Source organism: Lampetra fluviatilis, chromosome 3, assembly GCF_964198595.1.
Source record: "Lampetra fluviatilis chromosome 3, kcLamFluv1.1, whole genome shotgun sequence".
NCBI lineage: Eukaryota > Metazoa > Chordata > Hyperoartia > Petromyzontiformes > Petromyzontidae > Lampetra > Lampetra fluviatilis.
In genome coordinates, this window is record NC_136277.1 from 10,338,330 (window position 1) to 10,362,261 (window position 23,932).

The following is a 23,932-nucleotide window of genomic DNA, read 5'->3' on the forward strand; positions in this document are numbered from 1 at the left end:
AGAAGACAGAGTCTGAAACGGAAGTGTAGTGGCTGCATTTTACGAATAGGGAGCACCCCTCCAGCGGAAAATGTTCCAGACCGTGAGCGTAACGATGATGTGATTATATTAGATTCTTGGTTCTTTCGGTAAAGTCACGTAGAAGGGAAATAATAAAATGATAAAAATATAAAACAATAAAATGCTCACGACGTTTCGACTGCAACACAAGCAATAATCATCAGGTGTGAAATCCACATCAAGACATTTTGAAAAAAGTGGCGGTTTTTTCTTAACGTCAGCACCACGGACAGCGATTTGGAAGTTGTTCATCTATGTTCGGAAAAGAGGAGGGGGGAGAAAAGTAGAATGGAATGCGGTCTGAAAGTCACCGTAAGCGTGAACACAATCAATTAAGACCCGAAATGGTTGATCAAATCCTTCCAATGATTGCTAAGCCAGAATCCATCTTCTCGGTTAAAATTGTCTCTGTGTTTGTATATGTGGATAGCCTCATGAACGAATCTCTCATGGTAGCCAGATGGCTTGCAGAGAACCTCTGTGATAAGATGTGATCATAGGCAAGAGGAGCCGTGGTATTATTAATCCTAACGAATCAAATATCCCTGACCGATTGCGCACCCCCTGAGCTGATAATTAAGTTATGCTATTGGGACCTGGCCATACGAATGTGAAATAAAGCATCACACTGTGTAATAATACAAATAATTGTTGTTCCTGGGTAGTGTTATTTTGCAATTGCTTATGCCTCAAACATACAGAAAAATTGCTTTTTTTTCCCCACAAACTTTTATTTTGTGACCAGGACGGTGATATTTAGAAATGTACCTATTTTCAATGAGAAAACGTGTGCATTTGTGTAATTCCTTCACGTAAAAGCCCGGTCACAAAAGCAAAGTTTGTGGGGAAAATAGGCATTTTCTATACTTTTAAGGCATAATCAACTAGAAAATAACATATTTTTAGGGTTTTTCCGGTAAAGTCACGTAGGTAAAAAATTAATAAAAGTAAAATAAAAATAAAATAAAAATCACGACGTTTCGGAGGCAACACAAGCTTCCGTCTTCAGGTGGAACCGTCACAGCACGATAGCTGTATCACTTGATACAGCACGATAGCTGTACCACTTGATACAGCTATCGTGCTGTGACAGTTCCACCTGAAGACGGAAGCTTGTGTTGCCTCCGAAACGTCGTGATTTTTATTTTATTTTACTTTTATTAATTTTATTTTTTTGCCTACGTGACTTTACCGAAAAAACCTAAAAATATGAATCCTTGCAGTCACGAAAGCTTCAAATCTAGAAAATAACACTTAGTACCCAGGAATAAAAATCGTGTTACATAATGTCATTAATCGAAGAGTGAACAGCAGAGGGCGCTTGAGCCACACGCATTGCTGCACTCCACCGTGACCAGGGCGGTGAAGTATGATCAAGCAACAACAGCCGCTGTGTGATCCATACATTACAGACGACCCAGGGCCCCCACCACCGTCACCGTCGATTAGTGCGTGACGTATTCCTAGCTAGAGCGATGACGTCATTATATCTGTAGAGTTGGGCGTTGGCTCGCGCTCACCCTGGAGTGACGTCATGTCGTTTTTTAAGAGCGAGAGGGGCGTGCTTCCCGGAAATGACGTCACGGAGCCCCGAGTCAGGGGCAGGAAAAAACCGCGGGGGGGGGGGGGGACAAGAATCGATTTCGATTCCAGAGCAGTAATCGATTACTACTCTCAAGATAACGTACATCGAATCACGTATTCGCTTACTTTCGATTATTCTACGCCGTGATTGATCCCGTACCTGGGAGACTCTCTAACCAACCGTTGAGTTGGCACGTACCAACAAGCGTACGCACACAAAGCAGCAACCGCGGCCGTGGAATCGATCGCAGTGCACGGAATCGATATCGTGGAATCGAAGTAGAGACCTGACGCGTGACGTCACGGAGAGACGCGGAAGTGAAGAGGTGGGGAAGTGGCCGAGCAGCAGCAGCAGCCGTCGTTCGTACAGCGCCTCGTCTCTTCCTCCTCCTTCTCGTCTCTTCCTTCTCTTCCTCGTCTCCTCCATCTCCTCCTCGTTGTCTCGCCCCCTTTGCCGTCATCATCATGCCGGTGAGACGGGGAGCCCGGGAGATGGAGCGCCGTCTCTGGGTCGCGGGGTGACGGCGGTGATCGACGCTGCCACGCCCCGGGCCCCGCCACTTGGCAGAATGGGGGGCAGCCGTGGGGAGCGTGCAGGGAGCCCTAAGGGGGGAGCATGGGGACAGCCTGACGACGTCTGGGTTAGACATGTAGGGAGACGAGTGTAATGGCGTGCTGTGTTTGTATGTTGGACCTAGGTTTTCCACCGCATGTCGGAAATGGGGGGTGGTGGGGGGGGGGATTGGTACGCAAAGCGGAAAAGCAGAGGGAAGCAACGGGACGTGAGAAACGCGCAGAGGAGGGAGCACAGGTTGAGTGCAGGGGAGGTTTCGAGGGAGCGTGGGGAGTTCTAGGCCAAGCATGGGGGAGTAGAGGGATGCATAGTGGGCGCATGGGTAAGCATAGAGGGAGTCATCATCACGATCCATGGGCAGATCGATATCCCACTGCACATTTCGTAATTAGTTTCCACTTTCCTCTGCATTGTGCCAATATGTATATTCTTGGTTGGTTCGGTAAAGTCACGTAGAAGGGAAATAATGAAATAATAAAACATAATAAATATTATCACTATGTGAGAATTTGAATAAAAATTCTCACTATTTGTGAGAATTTTTATAATGTTTTATTATTTTATTATTTCCCTTCCTCGTGACTTTACCGAAAGAACCAACAATATGAATCCCTGCAGTCACGAAAGCTTTAATTCGAAATTGTGCCAATATGGTCAAGTAGTGCCACATCTCTCTGGCACCAATCTCTAGAGGAGGGGGGGGGTATGGGGAGGCACGGGGGGAGCATTGACGAATGCATGGGGCATAGAGGAAGCATTGAGGAAAACAACACTATTTTAATTCTACCAGGTAGGACCCACTGAAGCTACATATGCTATTTTTTAAATCCTTTATATTAAGTTCACTTGCGCGCTTGCTTGCTTGCTTACGACCGTGCACATCTTTCGGTCGTTTTTTAACCCACTTCCCGTGATCCAATCGAGCTGACATTTTGCACACAGACTCGTTGTGCGTGACAATTTATTTTCGTGAAAAAATTTTTCCAAAATTTTCCACTTTTTAGGGAAAAAAAAAATTCATATTTAATTTAAAATACCAATGTGATAAAAATGAAACTCTTACTCAAGAAAAACAGAAATGATTAATAAAATAAAACCGATGCCACGCATATAAAGGATTTATAGTGAAAAACTTTGTTTTTACGGGTTAATTTTTTTATATGATTTGTTTCGGCTTGGGTCTAATTGTCCACGCTCAACTGACGTTGGCTGTAAATCACCACGGCTCCTTACGTTATGGCAAGCCTCGGGGCCACTTGCTGGAGTCGTGGAGTTCTGCCATTACGAGTACGGTACATTTCATTAAAACGTGTTTTTAAAAAAGTTGTTTAAATATTACTTTTTTCAGAAGCGACCTGGCCACAATTGATAGCCCAATGAAGTGGCTTATCACGTGGAAATTGATAGCAGCCCAATACTCAACGCATGTTGATTCTAAATATGGATGGAAAAAACCGGAGGACTCTTGAGAAAAATCCACACGACCACGGGGAGAGAGACACCGCAAACTCCAATTATACAGCAGCAGGCGTCGTCAGGGTCGGGAGTGTGCCCTGTATGTGTGTGTGGACGTGTTGGTGGAGGTTTTGGCATCTTTTCACGCGAATGCGGTGTTTGTGATGGTACACATGCTTGTGTGTTGTGGGGAGCGGTAATGTAGTGGTTTGCGCACTGCGTTACGAACCCCGCACGGCCAGAATTCAGGACCAACAGACAGTGGCGAATATTTGAACCGCTCCAGGGCCTCCCCTAGGTCGACCCGTCCTCTAATGAGTACCCAGTGCGGTGTGTAAACATCGCCACTTGACAGACAAAGACGGCCGGGCGTTGTGCGGACCACCCACCCCCTCGTGGGTGGTCAGCACAATGCTCGCTAACAGCACTTGTCCCAAAAGTATGTTCATGCTATACGGGGGATCTTTATCTTTTCGTATTCTCTATGGGGAACGGTTGTGTCGTGTTTATCGCGCTGCGCTACGAACCCGGCGACCCGAGTAAGAGTCCTGCTCACGGCCAACATCGGTGGCGATTTTAGTCGCTTGCTAACATCTTTGTGTGCTGTGTGCTCAGGCCTACCACTCGAGCCTGCAGGAGTCCGATAACCGGATGGTGGGGAACATGGCTTTACTCCCGCTGAAGACCCAGTTCAAGGGCCCTGCTCCCAGAGAAAGTGAGTTTCTGAGATCCTGGCATTTGTGTGGCACCGGGAGGTCGGTGATCATGGTTGAAGATTTGAAGCCGGATGGTGGTGGTGCTGATGACGTCACAGCGGCTCATTGGAGGTTTGATATTGACTTGTATGTGTACGTGATTCTGTGTGTGTTTGCGTGTGGTACTTAGCTAGGGAGATGGACATCATTGATGAAGCCATCATGTACTTCAAGGCGAATGTGTTTTTCAAGAACTACGAGATCAAGGTGATACGTCCACCACATTTGCCATCACCATCCTCACCTGCATCACTATCACCATCAATGGCATTGCCATCGACCCCATCACCATCTACATCGCCATCATCCCAACCTTTATCGCCATCACCAGTTTATATGTCCACATCAACTCAATCAGCATCTATTGTAAAACACATTCCTGCGGAGGGAGCTGTTAGGAATGTTGGGTTGCTCGGTCAATGGCCAGGGTCAACGGCGGCGTGGTGTATTCCGCAAATATGCCCAATTGCGAGGGCGGGCACAAGCCGGCATGAGTAGGTCAAACGTTGAGTTTTATAAGGGCACCACGGGGTGACCAGCCCCTCCCCACCCAGCCCCTCCCCACCCTCCCCACCCAGCCTCTCCCCACCCTCCCCACCCCACCCTCCCCTCCCCACCCAGCCCCTCCCCACCCACCCAGCCCCTCCCTGCACGATGGACGGACACAATAATCCCCTGTGGGCTGGTGTAACCAGGAGGTTCCTACCAGTAATATATCGCATCTGCGGCTGGATTGTGTGTGTGTATGCGTGTTCAGATTCGGAGGGATGGGTGGTGTAGTGGTTAGTGCTCCGTGCTACAAACCTGGAAACACGAATTCGATTCCCGCTCATGGCCAACACAGTGACGATTATCTGAACTGGTCATGGGCCTCCCCTAGGTCGACTCAGCCCTAAATGTGTACCTAGTGCGATGTGTAAACGTTGCCTCGAGGGAGATCAAGGCGGCCGGGCGTGGTGCTGGCCACCAACCCCTTCGTGTGCCGTACTGGCCTTCACAAGTGCTCACTAACAGCACTTGCTGCAAAAGTCTGTTAAGGCTATACGGGGGATCTTTGTTTTTGTGTGCGCTTTCAGAATGAGGCAGACCGCACTCTGATCTACGTGACTCTTTACATCACCGAGTGCCTCAAGAAACTGCAGAAGGTGCGTGATGGTGATGTTGGTGATGATGTTGGTCGTGGTGAAGATGTTGATAGTTTGTTAATGTTGGCTTAGTTGATGGGATGTTGGTGTTGATGGTGGTGATGTAGCGATTGGTGCGCTGCGAACCCAATGACCCAGGTTCGATTCCCGCTTATGGCCAACACCAGTGACGATTATTGGAACCGGTCCTGGGTGTCCCTTAGGTTGACTCGGCCTCAAATGAGTACCTGGTGTGGTATGTAGATATCACCACTGGGGAGACAAAGGCGGCCGGGCGTGGTTTTTACAAGCTACCCCCTCGTGTGCCGTGCCGGCCTTCATAGGTGCCCGTTAGCAGCACCTTCCCGAACAATCTGTTACAGGCTATGCGCGGGATCTTTCATGTTGGTGATAATGACGACGACGATGCTTATGGAGTGGAAGTTGATAGAGTTGATGTGATATTGGTAGCGATGATATCGGATTACAGTAAAACCTTGGATTGCGAGTAACTTGGTCTGCGAGTGTTTTGCAAGACGAGCAAACATTTTAAATAAATATTAATTTGATAAACGAGCGAGGTCTTGCAATACGAGCAGTACGTGTTTACGCTTTTTCTGCCGAGCGTCACGTGATCACAACTGATGTACGAGTGCTTTGATATACGAGTGCTTTGGATTACAAACACGTTTCCGGAACGAATTATGCTCGCAATCCAAGGTTTTACTGTATTACCATTGAGGTGATGTTGGTGGTGACGGCGTTCACAGTCTTGATACTGATGACGTTCGTGTTGATCCCGTTGATGTTGGTCGTCAATCAGTGTTGTTGTGCTGTTATTATTTGTATTGGTCTTGATGCTGCCCACTGACGGTGTTGACGTTGTTGATGGTGTTGGTGCAGTGCACGTCCAAGGGCCAGGGAGAGAAGGAGATGTACTCCCTGGGCATCACGAACTTCCCCATCCCCGGAGAAGGCGGCTTTCCCCTCAACGCCATGTACGCCAAGCCCAGCGGGCGCGCCGAGGAGGGTGAGGCAACGCCGCGCGCGGCCGCACTACCAGCCGACAACCCCCCGCGCTGCGCAACGACTTGGGGCGCGTTGTCGCGTCACGGCACGATGCCGGGGAACGCAGCGTGGCAGGGCGGCTTGACACGAGGACACGGTGTTATGACACCACGTGGCAACGCGATGCCACGCAACACATTGACATGTCACGTAACACACGGACATGTGACGTAACACATCATAGCGTCAGGACAGGACGCCACGGAACACAGCGTGGGGCGCCGCGGTGACGAGATGTTAGCTCCTTCGCCTGGTACGCAGTAGGTCGTGGGTTTGGTCCCATCCTTGACGCCTGTATATTTGGAATTTGCGTGCTCTCCCTGTGGGTCCCTCCGGTTTTGCCCTCCACATTCACAAACATGTGCTGAGATTATATTATTGGTTCTTTCGGTAAAGTCACGTAGAAGGGAAACAATAAAATAATGAAAGTAAAACACAATAAGATAAAATTCTCACGACGTTTCGGCCACAACGCAAGCAGCCATCCTCAGGTGAAGAACAGGGCTGTCGGAAAGACAGCGTCCTAATAAACATAATAAACATTAGGATGCTGTCTTTCCGACACCTCTGTAGAGATTGAGGTTACCTGTCTGCTGGGTGTAGTGATGATGAGAGGTTACCTGCGTGCTGTGTGGAGAGATGTTGAGAGGTTACCTGTGTGCTGTCTGTGTAGAGATGATGAGGGGCTACCTGCAGCAGCTGAGGCAGGAGACGGGGCTGCGTTTGTGTGAGCGCGTGTTTGACCCGGCCACGGACAAACCCAGCAAGGTAAGATCATGCACAGTACATACACACGCACAGAGTATACGCACCCACACACACACACCGATACACAAATATGCAGCGAAACTGTTGTGGTGAAATGGTGAACACCGTGGACTTGAAATCCACAGTTAGCAAGTTCGATTTCATCTCCTGGCACGGCAGTTGAAGCAAGGAGCAAGTTGCATAAATACACCCCCCCCCTCCATTCACTGCGTGTTACTGGTAGGAACCTCCTGGTTACACCAGCCCACAGGGGATTATTGTGTCCGTCCGTCCGTCGTGCAGGGAGGTGCTGGGTGGGGAGGGGCTGGGTGGGGAGGGTTGGGCTGGGTGGGGGGGTGGGTGGGGAGGTGCTGGGTGTGGAGGTGGGGCTGGGTGGGGAGGGGCTGGTCACCCCGTGGTACCCTTATAAAACTCAACGTTTAACCTACTCACGCCGGCTTGTGCCCGCCCTCACAGTCGGCATATTTGCGGAATACACCACGCCGCCGTTGACCCTGGCCATTGACCGAGCAACCGAACGTTCCTACCAGCTCCCTCCGCAGGAATGTGTTTACCCAGCAGTATCAACGGGTACTCCACACTCGGTCGATCGGCAGGTCGCGTATGGTGGGGTCAAGTGTGGGTCGTCCCACCTCTTACGAAATGTCTGTGCAGTGTGGAAGAGTGATACAGTATACCTCCTGGAGGGCCTCTCTGGAGGTCCCGCTAGCGGAGAACCTTCACCCTGCAGTGGGCGTGAGCACGCAATTGCAGGGCTGCCCCTTTACCTTTTAAAACATACGCGCGCACGTATATTGCTCATTCATAAACGTGTATGTATGTTGAACTTTTTTCACACCGTATGCAGCCAACATGTTGATACGATACACACGTGGTATATCCAACTTGTACACACATGCAGATCACATGCACAATCACGCACGTACTTACACACACACGACGCTTATACATTATTTCACACATTCACACACGCACAATATATGCTCGTGCACAACGAGTCCTATACATACGCGCACCTATTTGCACATACACATAAATAATATGTACTGCACATACATATCATGCATGCGCATAAAACACAGACATTACTGCCCCTTTCAAACCATGACTAGATGAAGGCTTTGCCATTCCGTATTGGGCAAGGGAGTTGTTCGACCATACTTCACTTTGCTGGACAATGCTGGTTGGTGAATAATTGGGTCCAAGACGAGCTCAGATGTCACTCCACACTGATAACACATTTCTCCTGCAGAGGGAGCTGGTAGGAACGTTGGGTTGCTCGGTCAATGGCCAGGGTCAACAGCGGCGTGGTGTATTCCGCAAATATGGCCGACTGTGAGGGCGGGCACAAGCCGGCGTGAGTAGGTTAAACGTTGAGTTTTATAAGGGCACCACGGGGTGACCAGCCCCTCCCCACCCAGCCCCACCCCTCCCACCCCCCACCCAGCCCCACCCTCCCCACCCAGCCCCACCCCACCCTCCCCACCCCCTCCCCACCCTCCCCTCCCCGCCCCACCCTCCCCACCCACCCACCCACCCCCTCCCCACCCACCCACCCACCCCCTCCCCACCCACTCCCTCCCCACCCACCCACCCCCTCCCCACCCTCCCCTCCCAACCCAGCCCCTCCCTCCCCACCCAGCCCCTCCCTTCACGACGGACGGACGGACACAATAATCCTACCAGTAGTATACACGGCCAAGAATCGAACTTCTTAGATCAGAGGTTTGTGGCGCACACAAGACAAAGATCCCCAGTTTCTCTTTGAATGGCACTTTCACCCAAGGGTCTGTTAAGGCTATACAGGGGAGCTTTGTCTCGTTTGTCCATGTGTGTGCTTCATTAGGCCCTTGTGTTGTGCAAGCATTTTGTGCATTCGTCTGCTAGATTATTTTTCATGAGTGCTCATGTGTATGTCCATGCGTGCTTCTACGTCCATACATGCGAGTGTGCGTGCGTGTTTCCGTTTGTACGCATGCGTGTGGGGAGCGGTCGGCTGGATTTTGTGCGCGTGCTTATTCGGATTTGGAGGGAGTGGTGGTCTAGCGGTCGGTGCGCTGCACTGAACTTGGTGACCCGGGTTCGATTCCCGCTCACGGCCAACACCACCAGTGACGATGATCTGAATCGGTCCTGGCCCTCCCCTAGGTCGACTCGGCCTCAAATGAGTACCTATTGCGTCGGGTGAACATCGCCACTAGGGAGACAAAGGCGGCCGGGCGTGATGCTCACTAACAGCACTTGCCCAAACAGTCTGTTAAGGCTGTATGGGGGATCTTTGTCTTCTCAGTCAGTCAGTCAACCCATGGCACCTGGATCTGTCCTCTGACCTGCCAGCGGGGTGTTGGACACTTCACGAGGCCTTAAAGCGCACATAGCCTGGCACAAGCGTCGTGGTGATGTCACCGCCGCTTAGTGGTAAATGGCGGTCGTTGTTGTGTTCTTGTGCGTGCTTGTGTTATACGCATTTGTGCGCATCAATGTGTACGTTTGTATCCGTGTGTGTGTATGCGCGCGCGCGCGCGCGCGCGCGCGTGTTTATCGGTGTTGCAGTGGTGGATGTGCTTCGTGAAGAGGCAGTTCATGAACAAGTCGCTGTCCGCACCGGGACAGTAGCGAAATCCAGGCAGCACGGCGGATACCGGCTCGGTCGTCACACCGAAGCTTACGACAAACCCCGAAGCCTGGTTTCACACACGACTCTTACACCCTGCACTCAACCCAGCTTAACCCTAACCCCAGCCCTAATAAACCTGGCTTAATCTTAAACCAGCCACTCGATCTAGCTTAGCTCTAACCACAGCCAATGAACCTGGATTAACATTCAACCCAGTCCTTTGCTGACACCTTAATCCTGGTGCTAATGCCAATTGAACGCATGTCTGGTTCTAACTTGGTTTATATTGAAACATACACCCAGCCCCCTACGCTGGCTCTGCCCAGTGTTAACCGCAGCTCATACAGACTTTAGCCATCAAAACCTGGCTTTAAACCTCTCGGCTCTAAATAAATCAACCCTAAATGTACCTTAAACAGCCCTAAAATCTGTCTTTAACACCAACCCCAAGTCCCATCCCTCTCCGCCAATGCGGCTGGGGTGGGGTTTAAGGGGCGATCGGGCGAGGAGGACGAGATGGGGCGATAAGGTGGGGCGGCGATGAGAGAGGTCTCGCAGGACATGATGTTCATCCAGCGTGTGTGTTGGTGTGCCTGTCTGTATCTTTGTACACTTGCGAACAATTTTTCAATAAACTCGTCAGCTCGTTTCACAAAGTTCGATTCACCGACATGTTCCTTGTGTGCTACTGTGGTGGGGGGGGGGGGGCAGTCGTCGGTGCTGTCAACGTGGTAGTCGTGCACTTGTTTTAAAAACGCACCACAGCGGTTAGTTATCGTGGTGGTGCGATGCTCGCTGACAAACACACCTCGCCGAGGTTTAACATTCCCATTCCACTTCTTTATTAACCATCAATTCCACCGTTCGTGAATTTAACTTTTTAGTTTTTTTATCCATTAAACCTTTTTTAAAATCATCATCCCAAAAAAAAAACGCAAAAAACTACAGGGCAAGCAGCATGGAACAAAGCGTGGGTCCACAACGAGCGACAGCCGGCCATTATGAATAAGCCGGGAGGGACACGCGCACACGCGTACACACGCACTCGCACTCGCGCGCTTTAAGACGTCTCGGGTCTCCTGGCGGGGAGTTTGAACGCGGTATCGGCCACGCCGGGGGTCCGTGTCGCCCCGACGTCAACTAGAAGCCTCCCCCCTCGCCTAAAACAAACGGAAAAAAAATAAAATTTCTCGCAACAAAAACTTTATTTTTTTGGCAGCGACCAAACGCCCATTTTGCGTGGTTTCTCTAGCATTTCAGTTTGGTGCTGGCGATGATTTTTAAATAAATAAATATTGTCTGGTTTGTTTCAAAGAGGAGAAACAGAAACGTGGGATTTTTTTTTATTTTTTTATGTCATCGGTGGACATGAAACTGAGAAGGCGAAACTCTCCGGGCCCTTAACCGTCGCCCGCCAAGAATATATGGCACGGCGTCACAGTGGGAGAGGGGTAGCTGTTTGTCCCACGTTGACCGTGCGTAGAGTGCGAGGTGGTTAGGGTTCGGGATCGGGGTTGGGTTGGGGGCAGGAAAGAAGTTTGAGAGATTTGCATGAAAAATGCTTTAACTTTTCTCAGCATTTTCTTACACGAGACCCACACCCTGCTGATGAAACCCAGCAAACTAGATATCAAATTCCTGATGGGCAAATATTAACCCAGAAGAGATGATATTTTACCCATTTAGCAACTGAACAAATCTGCCCTTTTACATAATTACCTATTTTGTGATTCGTATCGAATTGTACGTTTTGTGCTTTTTCCCTGATGAATAAATATGGGCGGAATCACCGACGCAAGTCTGATCCCTCCCACCCCCCCCTCCCTCTTCCCCTTCCAGTGTCTTCCCAGGCTCCAGGCTCCGGATTCCAGGCTCCGGGTTGAGGCCTCGCCCTACCTCAGTTTTCCACTCCTCGGTCCTTCCCTGCAGAGAGAGAGAAAGGGGGGACATGCAGTCAGGGGTGGCAGCAGTTTAGGCTGTGTAGGTCGGCTCGCCGCCGGGGCCCACGACCGTGGGGGGGCGAGAGTTCCATTCCCCCGGTAGTCACCGTGTGGCTGTTCCTGTGGTGACGTTCGCAGGGTAACTGCTGTTAATCCGACACCAGCTGTGTCCATCCCGTAGTCTTAAGAGACACCTCGTGTCACAAACAATCGACGTTTATTTGCGCAAACAAGGATGCAGCAGTCTCACAAAGAATAGGGATGCAGTCGCACTCATCTCCACTGGCAATTTGCAGCCAGTGGTGGAAATTCCACGTTTCCATGGCGGGACAAGTTTTCCCATCGTACCAATTTATTATGGCATCCCCCAAAAAGTGCTTGCTCATTTTGTCGAACCGTCCCAAGGGCCTGTGCTTCAACTAGAAACCTTCCAATAGTGATTCCAGCATTATTGCCAGACCAGTGGTTATTGATTAACATGGCCACCACCGTGCTGACGAGTCTTGGTGAGAATTAAGGCTGTGCGGCCCAGTGCCGTCTTGTTTTATTACGCCGATGTCAACTGGGAAACATTCATCTTAGTGAGGGAAATGGCTCAAGCGCTGTTACTTCTCAGTCAGTAATCCAGCCCTTGCCAACTGAGGCCATCATCATCCCACTGCGGTGTCAATAAAGCAGTAGAATGCAGCACCACTTTGCATTCTAAATTTAAAAATAAACGTCCTCTGCCATAGAAAGGTGGAATTACCTCCACGAGCTCGGTACCCTTAGTAAAGACGACTGGTGCCCAACGCTCGTTGTATATCGGCGTTGTGCCATTATCATGAGCGTCTCCCACACGGAGATGCTGCTGCTAGTTTTCCTGCCAGTTGTGATTATGTTCAGGATCTTGGTGAAACAACGCAAGGTTCCTAACATTTCTATCAGTGGTGGGGATACTTTTTTCTGGATTAGGCCAACAATAGGACTTTCATATACCCTGAGTGGAAAAATTCTTTTTTTTCCCTCCACATTTAGAAACATGCGTTTAGAGCATTTGGCCTGCGATAAATGTCAACATAATTGATAAGCCACTTCGTTGAGCTATGAATTGCAATAACCAGGTCGCTTCTGCAATAAGAGCCGTATCGCTCAGTGGGCCTTACCTCGTCAAAATAATAAAAAACGGTTTAGTTTAACACGCGCACCTCAGCGATAGCCAATGATGGCAGGGAAAAGCAACGCGTGTGTCGAATACACGTCGAGTCCTCAACTCGCGAAATCATCTGCAGCCTTGCACGTGGGGGGAAACACTCCATCCCGTACAGACGGAACAGGTAGAGTCCACATTGTGCCTCCTTCCCCTGGCGAGCCAGGGTACGGGCACCTTGACGCTCACGGGAAGGGAGTTTCACAACACTTGTGTGATCCATCAACCCTCGCTGCTGCCTCCACCATATAGATAGATGCAAACAACTGGGAAATCTATGCTCTTGGTAGACCATCATGGAGGGCGAAAATAAACAATGGAACTCAGCATAATAATAGGGGTTTTCCCCCCTCTTTTTCCTGGCAACCAAACTGAAACCTTTTTACGAGGAATCATGTGTGCATTAACCACAATGCTTGTGGTCAAAATGCAAACCAAAAACACACTCTGGTAATATTAGCATTGTCCTTGAAACTGATTGGTCCACACCAGAGACGGCTTTCTCTTGAGCCTCGTCTCAATTGGTGCTAGACCAGAGGACGCCAAAAGGCGTACAGCTCAAGGACAATGCACTATCAGAGTAATGAGGGCTCGGGTTAAGCATATACATCGAAAAAGGGGGAAAATCCCTATTATTATATTTTGGTACTGGCAAAGGAGGTCTAATGATGAAACTCAGCATTTTGAGGCCGAGCGAAGAGAGTTGATAGCCGCAGAGCACACAAACACTAGAGACAGAGACAATAACGAGTGGAAGCTTTAGGATGGACCATCCTGGTGCCCCCACTGTGCCAAGATCTGCAGGTCACGGATTGGCCTACTCAGCCATCTCCGGACCCATGGACAGCCAGGTCCACCCTCACAACACAGACAAGTGACGCCTGGAGGGACATCATACTCGAATACGAGGGATCCCATAAGAAGGGGGATTGCAGGCATCGTGCGACGCATGCGTTTGCAATTCTTCCAATATAAACAATCGCCTTGCGAACAGCAAAAAAACTAAATGGGGTGGGGGAGGGCGGAAACAAGCCTACAGGTGAAGAACGCGTGACATCACATCTCGATGCTTTCTCACAATTGGCCCACATCGGGGTGCATGTCAAAGGAAAGTGGTGGTGTGTCTATTGAATATGCTACACGACCACTGGTTTACATCGGGCCCGGGGCTAAGAAGTGGGGAAATTGTTTAGGAGGGGCGGGGGGGGGTGCTACGGTGGCGAGATGTTAACTACCTCGCCTGGTATATAGGAGGTCGTGGGTTCAATTGCAACCCGGACGCCTGCTGCTGTATATTTGGAGTTTGCGGTGTCAACTCTCCCCGTGGTCGCGTGGATTTTTCTCCGGGTCCCCCCGGTTTATCCCTCCCAATACAAAAGAAACAACCCACCGCGAACATCGTGAATAACGTTGCCTTACACGAGCGACACAGGGCGATCCGTTTACAGACACCCCAGTGATTTTGAGTGGACGAGCTCCTCCTCCCGATGTCCAAACGTGCGGCTGAATGTCGTGAAAGCGATGGCTCCGTGCCTCACAGGCAGAGGTCGCAAACGGGTTTTGATTCCTTACCCGTACCCGTACCCGGCCGCACCAGGGTCGCAAATGGGTACCCGTACCTGGCCGGGTACGGGTAGCCGGGTATCGGGTAGGGTACGGGTATCGGGTACCCGGTTGCGACCTCTGCTCACAGGGGAGAGCGTTGACATATTTAATGAGCGTATCTCCGAGATTGATATTTATAAAAAACACCATTCCGCAATATATTTCTCCATATTTGTATTATTTCGGTGGGGTATCTATAAATGGATCGCGCTGTACCATAAGTATCGATTTTGACTTCAGACTTTCGTGACAGCAGGAATTCATATTCTTGCATTTGGAGGCTTTGTCTCCTCTTTTCTCTCCGCCGAATGAAGACCGCTCGTGTTGCGATCGAAACGTCGCGCGTGGTTTTTTTGCTTTTATTATCCTCAATTTATTATTGAAAATGTAAATTTTATTTAATTACACTGGTCAACAACAACATTTTTTTTTTCTGGCCTGGACTTTTGCAGCTGTTTTAGACTAATTTCAGGGTGCTGATTCCAAATCTGATCTCAGATTTGCTCTATCACATCTCATTTTTATGCTATTAGCATACCCTATTTTCATTGATTTTACCCGAAATTAACTCTGTCACTTATGACTGCAAGTTGTTGCGAGTCAGTGACTGCTTTAGTGTTAAAATATGGTGCTGCACTTTTAGGATAGTGTGTTCATAATCTCATTTTATGTAGATATCCACATTTTTTAAAATATTTTTCTTCTGCAGTTTTTATTGAAAATGCAATATTTGATATCTCAAAAACCTGATGTGATAGACAAAAACTGATGCCAGATTTGGAATCTTATGCCAGAAAAAGTGTGTTGACCAGTGTTATTTAATAAAAAAAAATACATTATTTACAGCGGACTGACATTGCGGACAATTTGCCCGCTTCGAATAAGATGGGCAGAGAGATCTTCTGACTTGTAGCTGTTGATCGTGGCTTTAACTGCGATGTCTTAAAGCGCACACACACACACACCGGGCAATATCATAGAGCCACGCTCAGCCAATTGTTCGTGCCTCACGTGGACTCCACCCCAAGGATCAAGAGGAGCCGAACTGACAACCATCCCTCTCGTGCTTCGAGGGATTCAAACAGCCATTGCCCCAAAAACCCCTCCTCGCAGACAATAAACCACAGGCACATTTCCATTCCTCCAGATTTCGTTGCTGCTGCTGCTGTTGTTGTTGTGCAAGCAATCCCGGTGCCTTCGCCAACAAGAGAGAGGAAAAGCAACCGAAGAAACTTCGGGAAGAAAAAAAAAGAGAGAGAGAGAGAACCGAGCCGAGGCACGGTCGAACCCAGCGTGTCTGGAACCTGACAATTGCGCGGCTGATACACGACAGGCATTTCTCAAACGTGCAGCATCAAGGCATTGGGGCAGACGCCCACGTGGTAAACGCAGACACATTCGCAGGCGATCAACGCAGACGACCCCCCCACCCCCTCCCTCCCTCCAAGGGCTCCTCTCCACGAGCCACGCATGTCGTCATAAAGCGCGTTCCAACTCACGTTGCGGGCAATCAGGCGGCAATCCCAACGTGGCCGGTTCAACAAATGCAGGTTCGCAAATCCAGACCCCCCCCCCCCCCGTGGGTCCTCCGGGTGCAGGAATTGCATGCACGCAATGTGGCAGGCATTGCAGGCAATGGGGGTGGCTGGGGGTTCGGTACCTGGAGTCGAACTGATGTTTTTGGAGGTGGTTAGGCTGTGATGGCAGAACGTACGCGTGGAATGGGAGGACACGCGGTGAGGTTAGGGTTTCACACAGTACGCACACACACAGTACACACACACACAGTACACACACACACAGCACACACAGTACACACACACAGTACACACACACAGTACACACACAGCATACACACGGTACACACACAGTACACACACACAGTACACGTGGTGATGTTTACACGGTACACACACAGTACACACACAGTACACACACAGTACACGTGGTGATGTTTACACAGTACACACACACACACAGCACACACAGTACACACACACAGTACACACACAGTACACGTGGTGATGTTTACACAGTACACACACACACAGCACACACAGTACACACACACACAGTACACACACAGTACACGTGGTGATGTTTACACAGTACACACACACAGTACACACACAGTACACGTGGTGATGTTTACACACAGTACACACACACAGTGCACGTGGTGATGTTTACACAGTACACACACACAGTACATACACACACAGTACACACACAGTACACACAGTACACACACACAGTACACACACAGTACACGTGGTGATGTTTACACACAGTACACACACACAGTACACGTGGTGATGTTTACACAGTACACACACACAGTACATACACACACAGTACACACACAGTACACACACACAGTACACGTGGTGATGTTTACACAGTACACACACAGTACACACACAGTACACGTGGTGATGTTTACACACAGTACACACACACAGTACACGTGGTGATGTTTACACAGTACACACACACAGTACATACACAGTACACACACAGTACACACACACAGTACACGTGGTGATGTTTACACAGTTCACACACAGTACACACACACAGTACACACACAGTACACGTGGTGATGTTTACACAGTACACACACAGTACACACACACACAGTACACACACAGTACACGTGGTGATGTTTACACAGTACACACACACACAGCACACACAGTACACACACACACAGTACACACACAGTACACGTGGTGATGTTTACACAGTACACACACACAGTACACACACACAGTGCACGTGGTGATGTTTACACAGTACACACACAGTACACACACAGTACGCGTGGTTATGTACAAACACAGCACACACAGTGCACGTGGTGATGTTTACACACAGTACAAACACCGCACACGTGGTTATGTACACACAGTACACACGCACAGTACACACACACACAGTACGCGTGGTTATGTACACACACCGTTTAATGGCTGGGATGGGAACGCACACAGACGTAATGTATACGACCTCGGGGTGTATACATTAGATTAATAATCATCCACGTGTGTGGGTTTCCTGTTCGTACGTGGTACCTACCACACATTTGTTAGTCATTTCAAGTCAGTCAACCCACGGCACCTGGATGTCCGTCTCCTGACCTCCTGCACATAGCCTGGCACAAGCCACTTTGTGGTGAAGGACGGTCGTTGTTGTACAACGCGTGCTATACGGGGAGCGGTGGCGCAGTGGTTAGCACACTGCGCTACGAACCCGGGGACCCGAGTTTGATTCCCGCTTCACGGCCAAGAACATTGGCAGCGAATATCTGAATCGGTCCTGGGCCTCTGCAGTTTATCAACATCGCCACTGGGGAGACAAAGGCGGCCGGGCGTGGTGCGGCCGTGTCGTGCGCCGTGCTGGTCTTCATGCGGTGCTCGCTAACAGCACTTGCCCCAAAAAGTCTGTTGAGGCTACACGGGGGATCTGTCTTTTTGTGTGTGTGAGACCAGATTTATCCAACTTTATGTGATATGAAGAAGGGCTCTTGGCCGAAACGTCGCCGATTATTGATGTTCTGCTTTTAATGCACGACGTTAGAGGTGATAGACACAAAAAAAAAAACTAAAAAATAATTCACTTGCGGTTACACTGATTGATCCGGGCACGGAGTACGATCCATTCCAGGTTTTTTTGCGTGTGTTAATGTCCGTGTGTGTGTGTCTGTTGTGTGGTGCATCAGCCAGTCATCTCAGTCATCTCAAGCCAGTCAGTCAACCCGTGGCACCTGCTGGGTCTGCCCCGTGACCTCCTGCCAGCGGGCGTTCGACACTTCACGTGGCCTCAAGGTGCACATGGCCTGGCACAAAGCGTCGTGGTGACGTCACCGCCACTTAGTTGCGAATGGCGGTTGTTGTTGTGTTCAATGACTCTCCGTCATGTTGAACTTCTTCCTTTAGAGCCATGCGCCTCTCAACCCGCAGAATTTTAGTCCAATTGGCCAGAGAGATGAGCTCGGTCAACGTTTACATATATAGATAACGTCAACGTTATACTGGTAGGAACCTCCTGGTTACACCAGCACACAGGAAATTATTGTGTCCGTCCGTCGTGCAGGGAGGGGCTGGGTGGGGAGGGGAGGGTGGGGAGGGGCTGGGTGGGGAGGGGCTGGGTGGGGAGGGTCGGGCTGGGTAGGGGATGGGAGGGGTGGGGCTGGGTGGGGAGGGGCTGGTCACCCCGTGGTGCCCTTATAAAACTCAACGTTTAACCTACTCACGCCGGCTTGTGCCCGCCCTCACAGTCGGCCATATTTGCGGAATACACCACGCCGCCGTTGACCCTGGCCATTGACCGAGCAACCCAACGTGTTCCTACCAGCTCCCTCCGCAGCAGGAATGTGTTTGTCTTTGTTGTGCTCTCACCCTCCAGGTAGTTTCGTGCGAAGAACTTCATAACCTCATCGATGAGGATGACGGGGAGGGATATCTTCATCACCATGAGCCATTTCGTCAGGTCCAGAGGACTCACTTGGAACACCATCTGTACACACACACACACCGTGCAGACAACATTACTACATCACCATCTATATACACACCGTACAAACATTACTATACTACCACAAACATACAAACACCGTACAGACTAGATTACTACAAAGAAGGCAAAGATCTCCCGTATATTCTCAACAGACTGTTGGGGCAAGTGCTGTTAGCGAACACCGCATGACGGCCTGGCACGGGCGCAGATGGGGTGGGTGGCCAACACCAAGCCCGGCCGCCGTTGTCTCTTTTTTACACCGCACCAGTTACTCATTTGAGACTGAGTCGACCTAGGGGAGGCCCCGGTTCAGATAATCGTCACTGGGTGTCGTTGAGCGTGAGCGGGCATCGAACTCGGATCGCCGGGTTCGTAGGGCAAGCGCGCTAACCGCTAAGCTGCCGCTCCCCCACCACCTCCACCACGACTGCCTTGACCACCACTGCCACCACCAACACCACCACCACCACGGCCTTGACTACCACTGCCACCACCAACACCACCACCACTGCCTTCACTGCCACTGCTTTCACCACCACCTCCACCACCACCTCCACTACGACTGCCTTGACCGCCACTGCCTTCACCAACACCACGACCACCACCTCCACCACCACCTCCACCACGACTGCCTTCACCATCACCACCACCTCCAACACCTCCACCACCTCCACCACGACTGCCTTGACTGCCACTGCCTTCACCACCACCACGACCACCACCTCCACCACCACCTCCACCACGACTGCCTTCACCACCACCACCACCACCACCTCCAACACCTCCACCACCTCCACCACGACTGCCTTGACTGCCACTGCCTTCACCACCACCACCACCACGACGACTGCCTTGACCACCACCGCCGCCACCACGACTGCCTTCACCACCACCACCACCGCCACCACCACCGCCACCACCACCACCACCACCACCACCGCCACCACCACCACCACCGCCGTGTGTCCGTACCGGCAGGGGTTCCACGTGAAGGATGAGGAAGTGCAGGGACATGGAGAGCAGCATGGAGCCCAGGAGCCACAGGTTCACCCATGGCGGCATGCGCACCAGGGACTGGTTCTCCGACAGACTGCAGAGACAAAGGCCATCATCCATTTAGTACGTAAGCATGGCGGGGGGAGGGGGGGTTAACCCAAATGCGTACGTCACACGGCGTCACAAAAAGTCAGACCACCCCCCCCCCCTCAAATATGACGTCACAAAGCTCTGCCCCCCCCTCCCCCCATAAAAAAAAACATGCTTCAAATCGCTTTAAACTATTGTCATTGTAGTGCGTATTTAATGTGGCACTGCACTCTGATGTTGTAGAAAAAAAACACTTAAGAAAAAGTCTATTTCATTAAGTGGAACGTGTTGTCTATATTTCTTTAAAGTAGCGCATTTTGATGTGAGGGGCTGGGTGGGGAGGGTGGGGCTGGGTGGGGGGTGGGAGGGGTGGGGCTGAGTGGGGAGGGGCTGGTCACCCCGTGGTGCCCTTATAAAACTCAACGTTTAACCTACTCACGCCGGCTTCTGCCCGCCCTCACAGTCGGCCATATTTGCGGAATACACAACGCCGCCATTGACCCTGGCCATTGACCGAGCAACCCAACGTTCCTACCAGCTCCCTCCACAGCAGGAATGTGTTTGCGGTGGTGGTTGTTGTAATTATTGCGGTATTAGTAGCTGTGATGGCGATGTTGGTGGCCGTCGTTATTGTAGTTGCTGGTGAGCGGTGCCTGTGCTTGCTCGCCTGTTGAGGGCGTTGGACATCTCGATGGTGACGAGCACGGACAACGCCATGGTCATGGGGACCGGAGACTCGAAGATCTCGCAGTCCTCAACGTCGTGAAACGCCGGATTGTCCGGGCCGCACTGCAGGAAGTGGCTCTGCAAACACATTGACCGCACCGCGCCGGTCACAACGACTCCGCTCCCATTAACCGCGCCGGTCACGCCGCACTGTCCAAATCACACCGACTGCGCTCCCATCAACCGCGCTGGGCACACCGCACTCACCGCGGTTGGCTGTGTACGGCGCGAAAGAAGTTAAACACGAACTAAACAATTTTTTATTTCACCAGGTAAGGCCCACTGAGCTATGTAGCTCTTTTCTAAATCCTTTATATTAAGTTCGCTTGCTTGCTTAGGACCGTGCAAATCTTTCGGTCGTTTTTTAACCCACTTCCCGTGATCCAATCGAGCTGACGTTTTCCACACAGACTCGTTGTGCGTGACAATTAATGTTCGTGAAAATTTTTTTTTCCAAAATTTTACACTTTTTAGGACAAAAAAATTATATTTAATTACCAATTGCTTAATGCTGCCAGACAATCATCTGACCCATAGGTGGCAGCCATCTCAAGCCAGAGGACGAGATGACTCTAGCCGCCACGCATTATAAAGGATTTATAGTGAAAAACTTTGTTTTTACGGGTTATACTTATTCAGAAGCTCCCTTACGGCAAATCATAGCCCAGCAAAGTGGCTTATCGTCAGGTGGACATTTATAGCAGCCAAATACTCTGAACGGCGTGATGCTGATTCTAAATGCGGAGGGGGAAAATCAGAGGACCCGGAGAAAAATCCACACGGCCACGGTGAGAGATAGAGACACCGCAAACTCAAAATATACAGGCGTTGGGTCGGGATCAACCCACGACCTCCTGTATGCCAGGCGAGATGGTTAACATCTCGCCACACATACATAGATACACCAATCTCACCCCTCTTAACCGCACTGTGTTAACTGCGCGTGATTAACAACAGTACTGCTTGTGTGGTTGTTTGTGACCGTTTGTGTGTATGACTGTGTGTGCATTGTCCGTGTGGTTGTGTGTGTGGTTAACTGTGTGGCAGCGTGGTTGACTGTGTGGTTGACTCTGTGTGTGGTTGTGCGGTCGACTGTGTGTGGTTGTGTGTGGCTGCGTGGTTGATTCTGTGGCTGTGTGGGTGACTCTGGTTGTGTGGTTGACTCTGGCTGTGTGGTTGACTCTATGGTTGTGTGGTTGACTGTGTGTGAGCTGTGTGCTCGACTCTGTGTGATTGTACGTGGCCGCGTGTGTGTGTGTGCCGATCACCACGCACCAGCTGGTAGTAGCTGAGGTGGGGCCCGTCATCGGCGTACATGAACCACCAGGCGGCCGCCCCCACTGTCGCGCAGCCCACATAGCCTGGTGCACGGGGGGAGACATTCGAGTTGGATGAGGAGGAGGGAGGCACAGGGAGGAAGACGAGGAGGAGAGAGACACAGGGAGGACGAGGGAGACAGGGAGGAGGAGGAGGAGGGAGACAGTGGAGGAGTAGGAGGATGAAGATGGAGACACAGGGAGGAGGACGAGGAGGGAGACACAGGGAGGACGAGGGAGACAGGGAGGAGGAGGAGGGAGACAGGGAGGACGAGGGAGACAGGGAGGAGGAGGAGGACGAGGAGGGAGACAGTGGAGGAGTAGGAGGATGAAGATGGAGACACAGGGAGGAGGACGAGGAGGAGGAAAACACGGAGGAGGAGAAGGGAGACACAGGGAGGAGGACGAAGAGGAGGGAGACACAGGGAGGACGAGGGAGACAGGGAGGAAGAGGAGGACGAGGAGAGAGACAGTGGAGGAGTAGGAGGATGAAGAGAGAGACACAGGGAGGAGGACGAGGAGGAGGAAAACACGGAGGAGGAGGAGTAGGAGGGAGACACAGGCAGGACGAGGAGGAGGGAGACACAGGGAGGACGAGGGAGACAGTGGAGGAGGGGGAGGATGAAGAGGGAGACACAGGAAAGAGGACGGGGAGGAGGAAAACACGGAGGACGAGGAGAAGGGAGACGGGGAGTACGAGAAGGAGGGAGACAGGGAGTCTCTACAACGCAGAGCAAAACCCACCACCGCTCAGGCCCTGTCACGAGACACCAATGGACAGTGACAGGGCCTATTATTTTTATAATTTTATTATTGGTTTTTATTATTATTATTTATTTTTTACCTACGTGACTTTACCGAAAAAACCTAAGAGTACCAATGGACCCTCCCCCCACGACCCGACGACCCACGGTACGCCCTCACCTCCGATGGCCATGTATCTGAAGAAGAGCCATCCGCTGATGAGGCCCTCTTTGGGGCTGCGAGGAGGCTTGTTCATGATGTCCAGGTCGGGGGGGTTGAAGCCGAGGGCGGTGGCCGGGAGGCCGTCCGTCACCAGGTTCACCCACAGCAGCTGCACGGGGATCAGCGCCTCGGGGAAGCCCAGGGCGGCCGTCAGGAAGATGCTGAAGTGGTACGGGTGGAGGAGAGGCAGGCGGGGGGGGGGGTGAGAAGGGAAAGAGATTGTGAATAGAACTCGAAGTATAGAAGCATGGAGTCGCTGTGTTGCAGGTGATGGGGCATGGTGAGGACATCTGAGATATGGAGACGGGGAATATGAGAGAGATCTGGATATGCAGGAGGGATATGGCGAGGATGTGACAACAGGACGTAAGGGATAGATATGGGAAGGTACATTTGGATGCTAAGAGGACACTGAGAACATAGGACACGAGGAGACAAGGTCACGGGGACAAGGAGGGAAAGTGGGGCATGAGGACGCAGGGACACACAGAGCCGAGGACAGAGATGGACAGTGGAAATTATTACACAACAGAGGAAACAGTGAGAAAGAGAGAGAGAGACGGGCACACCGAGACAGCTAG

At 50.9% G+C, this 23,932-nt stretch overlaps 2 protein-coding genes across 2 annotated transcripts in view; one reads left to right on the forward strand and one right to left on the reverse strand.

Moving 5' to 3' along the window:
• Positions 1–1,920: 1,920 nt before the first annotated feature.
• On the forward strand, positions 1,921–10,661 carry ARPC3 (actin related protein 2/3 complex subunit 3). The gene is made up of 7 exons (XM_078882558.1): positions 1,921–2,115; positions 4,289–4,388; positions 4,559–4,635; positions 5,505–5,573; positions 6,456–6,582; positions 7,294–7,388; positions 9,942–10,661. The coding sequence occupies exons 1-7, from the start codon at positions 2,110–2,112 to the stop codon at positions 10,002–10,004; spliced, it is 537 nt and encodes a 178-aa protein (XP_078738684.1). The 5' UTR covers positions 1,921–2,109; the 3' UTR covers positions 10,005–10,661.
• Positions 10,662–10,829: 168 nt separating this feature from the next.
• The window catches only part of ATP2A2 (ATPase sarcoplasmic/endoplasmic reticulum Ca2+ transporting 2), a 38,269-nt gene continuing 25,166 nt past the window's right edge, over positions 10,830–23,932 (reverse strand). Inside the window, exons 18-23 of the mRNA XM_078882497.1 lie at positions 23,310–23,512; positions 22,345–22,430; positions 21,011–21,147; positions 20,230–20,347; positions 19,140–19,257; positions 10,830–11,928 (exon numbers count right to left, since the gene is read on the reverse strand). Of these exons, the coding sequence (XP_078738623.1) occupies positions 11,903–11,928; positions 19,140–19,257; positions 20,230–20,347; positions 21,011–21,147; positions 22,345–22,430; positions 23,310–23,512 (688 nt within the window). The 3' untranslated portion in view covers positions 10,830–11,902. The remainder of the gene's footprint in view (positions 11,929–19,139; positions 19,258–20,229; positions 20,348–21,010; positions 21,148–22,344; positions 22,431–23,309; positions 23,513–23,932) is intronic.

Excerpts from the sequence above, each read along its gene's own strand:
- ARPC3 (XM_078882558.1), top strand. Across the intron at positions 4,389-4,558 it reads GGGCCCTGCTCCCAGAGAAA|CTAGGGAGATGGACATCATT; the intron begins GTGAGTTTCTGA and ends TGTGGTACTTAG. Across the intron at positions 6,583-7,293 it reads CAGCGGGCGCGCCGAGGAGG|AGATGATGAGGGGCTACCTG; the intron begins GTGAGGCAACGC and ends CTGTCTGTGTAG.